An 8,178-nucleotide genomic window follows, 5' to 3' on the forward strand; every position below is an offset into this window, starting at 1 on the left:
AACCGTTTTCATATTGACAAGCAACTTTTTTTATTTCGAGTTCAATTGAGTCCACATTGATTTCTCCTAGAGCTAAAATTAGATGTTCAATTAAACCAACTTTACAAGTAGACAGACAATAGGCTGTGGGCGGGAATCAAATGACTATTTAACGACTTGAATTTCCTTTCAACTCAGGTGACACGAGAAAGGAACAGTATAACTACTAAACTTCATCTTTCTGACCTGATTGTTCTGTGGTTTTTGGCATTTAATTTACTTTTAGCCTCATGTTCCAATTTCTATATTGGGAAGGTAAAGGTAGCATTGATTGTAAAGAAACCTACCAGACCAATTCTTTCACAATTCGATCGACCATTTAGGGGGAAAACAATGACATTCAATCTTAGATTTTGCCGTCTGAAAGGCTATTCGACTATGATAGATATCTTTCCGGTCCCCGATCAGACCAACAAAAATTCGGAAAAAAATAAGATGAAAACAACGAAAACAAAGAATTGAGAACTTTTGTAGAATTGATTGTAGCGAAACCTACCGGACTAATAGTTTCATAATTTGATGGCCCATTTATGGGGAAAAATCACATTCAATCTTACGTTTTGCCGCCTGAAGGGCGTTTCAATCATTCAACTATGATAGATACCTTTCCGGTCCCCAATCAGGTCAATCGAACTCCAAAAATTCTACAAAAAATAACATGAAAACTACGCAGGTAGCCAAAAGGCACTTATGGATATGGAAAATTTAGGTGAAATAGAGACCCAAAAAATGATGCACATTTTTAGAGATGTTTTTGATAACCCAATTTGAACGCACTGGATCAAACGTGTTTTTCTAAACTGCACTGAATTATCATTTGAATTAAGCTCCACTATCACACCCTGAGCTCTTTTTTAACATGACAGAGCAATGAGTCAGCCATTTACTAGATGAATTCGAGGTAAGCTGAAAAAAAATTAAAGTGCCAAAATCAAAATTTGAGCGTAAACTTCGCCTTTGTAGTCGGGTATCTTTCTGCCAAAAGTAATTATTTGATTCTATGAACAGTTACTTGTCAAATAATTATTTATGCACCAATCTTGCACTTACCTCAGATAGTAAAACAATTTGAGCGTGAAGCAATTCAAGGTCTTACTAGTTTATCCTGTTGTCATTTAGTAGTACCATTGGCAAATAGACAAACAATGCTGCCAGGAACCAGTTATGTTAAGTCATAGTTCTGTAAAGTTATTAATATAAAAGCGTAACAACAAAGGCACTTATACAGAGCCTTGTGGTACACATGTCATATCAAGTTTTTCAGAAACTTTGAATCATGATAGACAAACTGTACTCTTGAATTGAGTATGGTTTTAAAAAATAAATATATATACCCAAAAAGTCCCATATTTCTCAAGTTTCTGTACTTAAATGGTGTGATCGATTGTGTCAAATGCTTTTTCAAATCAACAAAACATGCAAGTCCAACCCAATGTCTAACAATACACTCTCTCATCAACTCCGTTATTGATACAATAGTATGAACACAAGAATGATTTTTTTCGAAACCAAATTATTGTGGAGAAAAAATTCTGTGCTTATCTATAAAAGCAACAAAACTTCTGCACAATTTTTTCTTCAGAAGTTTCGCTCAAGTGGGAATTAGACTTATTGGTCGAAAGTTACAGGGGTTGTCCATTGGCCCAATTTTGTGAAAATAAATTAACTTAGCCACCTTGAAAGATCTTGAGAAAATTGAACAGTTGTACCAGAAAAAGAATGACTAACGGTGCACAAATTTTAATCATTTGATTAGAGATGCCATCATGACCATAGGAAGATTTACTTTTGAGTTCATTTATAATATCAGATATTTCTATTTTAGAAGTCGGATAGAGATAGAATCAATGTGGGTTATCCACAAAGACATGCTGTGTTGCTTGCCGCAATATTTTTTGATAATCTTTTTCCTACATTAACGAAAAAAAAAACAGTTGAAGTCATCAGCTAAGAGCATTGAGAGTATTTTTTTTTCTTGTTAGCGGAAAATTCGTTAAAAGCAGCGAAAATTTATTTAGGGTTTCGTTTCAATTTTAAGACAAAAAGTTTTGTATTTCTTTTTTGAAAAGCTGTTTATTAAATTCAAACTGTGCGTTAAAAAGGATACGAAATTTATAAACTCTTTGATTACTCAACACGGTTCGCCAAAAATTTTCCGACACGCTTTTGAACATTTTCGACGAACATATATTGATTTGTACATAAGTTTCATTGGTAAGGTTTTCATCAATGAAGCTCTAAAATTGTTTCCATCAATGAATCTCAACCCACTTAAGTTGCAGGCATGCTCAAAATTTGGGCTCTTTTTCCTTTTCCCCCCACCTCACTCAAACATGAATTTTATGGTCTAACGAGTGGTTTTACAAGGTTAATTATGAAGACCAAATATGTTTGTCATGGCCTAATTAGTCTGCATGTCAATTCATGCATGACAATCGGTTCAAGTGAACAGTAACTTCAAATATAAAAATTTGTAGGTGGGGGGGGGGGGGGGGGGGGGGAGGAAAAAGAGCCAAAATTTGTCAGTTAGTTGACGGAAGTTAATCACAAAAAAAATTCTAGCACCCGGTTTGAATACCCTTGCTTATCGCAAAATTAAAGCGATAAAAGAATAAAGTTTGAACTTTATATGGATGTTTTTCTTCAAAAAAAACTACTTAAAATATCTTTAAGGGCAGTCGGAACATTCAGGGATTCGCCCTGATACGAGCAATCATGTTTTTCATTCAGATCAATTTCGACTCTACAATTAACCCTTTTAACTGAATTTTGAAACTATCTGAAAGCTTAAGATGTCTTGCGCTCCAATTCACAAAATTACCTCACGTGCGCCCATTTTCGTAAAGTTATTAACACCTTGACGAATATTCATCAATTTTCTTGTTAGGATTTAGTACCTCTAGTCCAAAAGCAGATGTAATTCTGGGTACTTTACTGAGCCGTACTACTGAAAAGACGTTTTCACTACCGCCTAATGGAAGTTGACAATAACATTTTACGGCCACATATGAAAACAAAACAAATCATTCCAACTTTTTTAACAATCCCTCTTTTTCAAACGCGTCACAAATCGGCGCTTTTCGAAACCTTCCATTTATTGTAGCGATAAAAGTGGTATCAAATTATGTGCCTAAGCAGATTTTCACCAGACAGTAGTCTCCCTCCACACTGGAGACATAAAGTGAGAAGAACAATTTTCCAGCGTCATTTTTTGTAAATTATACAAATGGATTCAGCCCAGGGAGAAAAGAGAGGAGACTAACTGTGACCAGGCATAAAATCAATTACTAGTCACTTCATTCAAAAAAACGTATGATAATTACAGATCTAATAGAAAAATCAAATCATGCTCATTATTGATGCTAGGAAAAAATGTCAAAAACCAAATTAATGCAGCCTTGGTTTGCGCAGAGACTCATTTAAGTCCAGCAAAATAGCCAGCAGAGTACAGGTTTAGAATAAACAGGGGCAGATTTAGAGATTTAGTTGAGCATGCTCCCCCATCTCAGCACCAAAAGGGTCAGGCCTTTGGCCTTATTTTACGACACAGAATTTTGACCAACCCACCATAAAACTTATCTGGCGAGTTGGCTTCAAAACAAAAGCGATACTTCCTTGTGTATTCATTTAAACATCAAAAGAGTCATGAATGCAAGAAAAAACTCACTTTCGAATTTGAAAGAACAAAATAGATGCCCTTAAAGCTCTTTGAGTTTCTAGAACATTTTATGCATGGCACTTTTGGATAAAAGTAACCCAATTTGAGAAAACTGGATCAACAACTTCGCCAAAATCAAAACGAAATTCAACACTTTGCCGACTCAAGTAGGTGGCTACAGCTCCAGATTCACCGGGTGGATGATTGACTTTGAAATTAAAAAGATGCAAGATGAAAAAATATGCGAAATCTTGTAAAAAAAATATGTTTAGGGGAAAAAATTCTAATACCCGGCTGCAGCACTCTTGCTTCTCGCAAGGGAAATAATCAAAAAGCATATTAACAATAGATGCCGATCAAGTTTTTCGTTAACTTACACTTTCGCATTGCGATAGTGAAGTTTGCATTTTTTCCTGAAAAAAAAATGAAAAAAATCATCACGACCTACTAAGAGTCTTAACTACGTTCATCGACTTGGAATCAAAGGTAAAAATGCTTGTTCAGTTATGGAAAAAAAAACTGACCTCTGAGTTCTGCCAGTTGCATGTTGAGCACCTCGAACTGGTTCTCCAGTCTCTTTTGTGACTCCACAATCTCTGAGATTTCGTCCTCCACCACCTGACAAAACCACTATTATTTACCACAATTTATCCACGCTAGAAAATGATTCAACTTCGCATAAGTTCAACAGCCTTTCATATCATTCATCAACCGGCAAATGAGTTCAAAACATTGATATAGCCTTAAAAATATAGCCAACTGATAGTTGGAAAAGAGTAATGAACGCAAGAAACAGAACAAAAATTTCAACTTTCGAAAATTGAAGAAAAAAGTATGCCCTCAAAGCTCTTCGAGTTTCACGAGTAATTTATGATAAAATTAACCCAATTTGAGAAAACTGAACCAACAGGTAAAATTATTATTTTGATAGGAAGTCTGATAATAAAATTCCATTTTCGAAATTAGGAGTCTATCTCAGTTTTCGAAACCTTTACACTTTTGCTGTTCAATAGTAAATATTGCCTTCCTTTTAACAAACGAAATGAAGTGAACTTAAAAACAAATCAAAGGTCAAACCGCGAAAAAAAATTAAGGTCCATTTTAGGTACTGGAAATCGGTCACGTTTTTTGCGTCATTTCCTCTTTTGTAGTTGGAGAGCGCAATTTGCCTACCTTAAAGCAAATCAATTAAATTGAATTCAAAAGTTAACATATACCTAAAGGTATTCATAACTGCATTAGTATGCATGAATGCACTTTCTGTAGTTATTAGAGAATTATAAGATACGAGTTTGAAATATCTTCATCGACTCTCAAAATTAGGCAGCAAAAATTGTTTCCGTTAAATGCAAATAAAGTAAATACGATTAATACTACAAGAAGGTAAACGTTGGTGCTCTATCGTTAGAAACTATCTTTGGATATCAGGTTTGAACCTTGGGTGCTCCCGCATTTCCGCCTAGTGATGTAGGCATGATCCGACCCAAAATGGCCAGTTGGTCCACGGAGTCCTCAAGAACAGCAGCGAGACAGATGCGCTCCACGGCTGTCAGTTGCAGGTTGTCCATCCCCATTATATTCGAGTCCAGATGAACAAAATCTTCCTCTTCTGTTAACGCATTGTCAATTATTTGAGAGGTGACTATGTTCTCACCCATAGTTCAATCTGAAAAGTCAATACAGTGGTGCAATTGGACCTAATATTGCAATTACATACCAAAAAAGTTTCAGATTGAACTCAGATTGTCAGTTCCCTTTGCCCTGTTTGTGATAACGCAAGAGCTCCAGGTTGGATGTGATAACGCAACCTCTAAGCCTGAAAAGGTGCTTATGGCCTGGATATTCGAATAAAATTTTGTGTGCTCTGTGATAACGCGGAGTTAACACTAAAAATAAGTTTTGTTTTTTATCTTGAAATTAATGTTTACCTAAATTTCAATTTTTTTATACTTGGAGATAAATGAGATAACCTTGAGTCTCTACAGCAAAGTAGTGCAATTGAAAACACGGCAAATCATGATTTTTCTTTTTTTCATAAACATCAAAATTAGGATTAATGTTTACATACAAAATGAGCGAATAAAACAAAGGGAAATAGAAGGAAAACTTTCAGGCCAACTGAGGGAGTTCGTGATTTTTTGATCATCTTTCTTTAGTTTTTTTTTCTATCTCAGATCAAGAGAGACATACAAAGCAGTATATCATGAATACCACTGAGCAAATTCTTTCGCAAAAAATTAGATCGTTATTGAAAAACAGACGAATTTCAAGTTAGCCTAACTCAAATAAATTATTGCGCTTTATGTTGCACCGAAACCTGGCTTTAACCAAACCAAAACTTCAAAATTTTAAGAAAGTGATGAGATGAGTATCAACCTCTCATTGAAAGTTCTCGCAAGCGTGGGGGAGGAGGAGTATGCTTATATATAAAAGTTGGTTATATATGGAAACAATCTATTCCAACAAAATGTAAAACAAGCAACCAGAGAAACTAACAGCAGTAAACGTGTAAGATGTTTTTTTTTCAATGTAAAAAAAATCAGCAACCATCTTCGAAAACATTTGTACCTGATCATTTTGGGGTGATTTTAAACGCAACATCAAAAACATGCATAAATGAACCTTTTATTTCCGAAACCCGACCATGGTACAAACTTGAATCTGAATCTTTTCTGAAAGAACTAAAAGAATCTCTATACGACAATTTATTCGATGTTGAAACAAAAATTAATCAATGAATTGCGATGAACTTTTTTTTATTGTTGAACGAAGCCCAGAATTAACATTGAATCATTTTTACCAGAAAAACAATCAATTAGAAAAACCTCCAAGCACTGGGTAGGTAATGAAATGGAAAATGCAGCATCAAAATAACATCGGTTTAGGAAAACTTTTTTAGAAATTGGAACCACAGGCCAGAAGTAAACTTGAATCTCAAAGCAAATTAGTTCGTAAAATGCTGAGTGAGACAAAAACAGCATTTCATCAAAAACAAATTACATTCGGAATCCAATAACAACAGCAGAGACTTCTCCGTCTGTATAACGATCCAACATGTGCTACCAAAGACAACGACAAGGAAGAAAAAAAAACAATTGTTGATGAATTTAACGACTTTTTTTTTACAAATGTTGGAGAGAAATTGGCCAGGAAATTTAATTCTTTAAAATAATTAAGAGTCAGAAAGCAAATTAACTCAATGTCGTTAGCAGACATAACGCAGTGAAACAACAAGTATAATCGAATCGATAAAAACCAAGTTTAGTTTAGATACAAATGGACTTAATTAAAATTACTTGAAAAAAATGTGTCCAGTTTTGACAAAACTTTTTCAAAAATTTTTGGAGAGACAAGTTTTTTCCAGATAGTTTCAAAATTGATAAAATTAAACCTCTCTTCAAAGAAGGCAATGATCTAAACACATCAAACTACAGGCCAATTTCTCTTTTACCAGTTTTTGGTAAAATTTTGGAGCGGTTCATTTATAACAGAATGAAACAATGTCTGACTAAGTATCAATTAATACAAAATTGTTAGTTTGGATTCAGATCAAAAAGGAGTGAAATTGATTCTCCGATAACCATAATAGAAGAAGTGCGTCAAGATTGGAACTCTAAGACCACGAAGACACAGTGCACATTCATTGATCTTAAAAGGCCTTTGATACAGTTGACCACATGCATTTACTTGAGAAATATGACGCATATCGCTTTCGAAGACCTGTTTTACACCTTCTGAAATCCGATTAATAAAAACCGACAACAATACGTTGCCCGTAAAACCTAACGCTCTCAAAATAAAATGTGAATTATTGAGTACCACGGATCCATACTAGGCCCGCTTCTTTTCATCATTTATATAATTGATATTGAACTAATTGAAAATAGTGAAAGTAACATGATTTTATATGCAGACGATACTGTAATAAAAACAACAGCGAGAAACAGTGAGTTAACCGGCAAACACTAGGAAGCGTTGGACAAAACATCAAGTAGGTTAGAAAAAAAAACAAGCTGACCTTAAATGAAGATAAAACAAAAACAATGATACTATAAAAGAAGAGCAGCAGAAAATCATAAGTAAAAAATAATGAAATAACTGTTGAAGAGAAATAATCATTCCGTTATTTAAATGTTTATATTAACTCTAAGCTTTCCTTTATTGATCATATTACAAAAATGGAAAATAATTTGTCGAGGTTTTGAGGTATGTATTACAGGTTGAGAAAAGTTTTAGAAAAAGATCAACTACTGAAAGCATATAACGCTTATGTGAAACCCATTTTACAGTACAGGGTTTTGGCTCATGCGTCAACAGACAAAACTAAAGTAGAAACAATTGATCTCAAAATCAAACGCCTTTTGAAAATTATTTGTTTTAAGAGAAGAAATGAGAGCGTAAAAAAATGAGACAAAAACGAAAAATATACTTCCTAAAGGAATAAAATATCTATGAATTATTAAAGTTACTATGTAAGGTTG

At 34.2% G+C, this 8,178-nt stretch overlaps 1 protein-coding gene across 1 annotated transcript in view; it reads right to left on the reverse strand.

Annotated features, from left to right (window-relative positions):
* LOC134840261 (dynein regulatory complex protein 9-like) overlaps positions 1 to 8,178 on the reverse strand; it is an 82,793-nt gene that overhangs the window by 18,390 nt on the left and 56,225 nt on the right. Inside the window, exons 2-3 of the mRNA XM_063856008.1 lie at positions 5,134 to 5,365; positions 4,222 to 4,315 (exon numbers count right to left, since the gene is read on the reverse strand). Of these exons, the coding sequence (XP_063712078.1) occupies positions 4,222 to 4,315; positions 5,134 to 5,355 (316 nt within the window). The 5' untranslated portion in view covers positions 5,356 to 5,365. The remainder of the gene's footprint in view (positions 1 to 4,221; positions 4,316 to 5,133; positions 5,366 to 8,178) is intronic.

The sequence above is a fragment of the Symsagittifera roscoffensis genome, chromosome 2, assembly GCF_963678635.1.
Source record: "Symsagittifera roscoffensis chromosome 2, txSymRosc1.1, whole genome shotgun sequence".
NCBI lineage: Eukaryota > Metazoa > Xenacoelomorpha > Acoela > Convolutidae > Symsagittifera > Symsagittifera roscoffensis.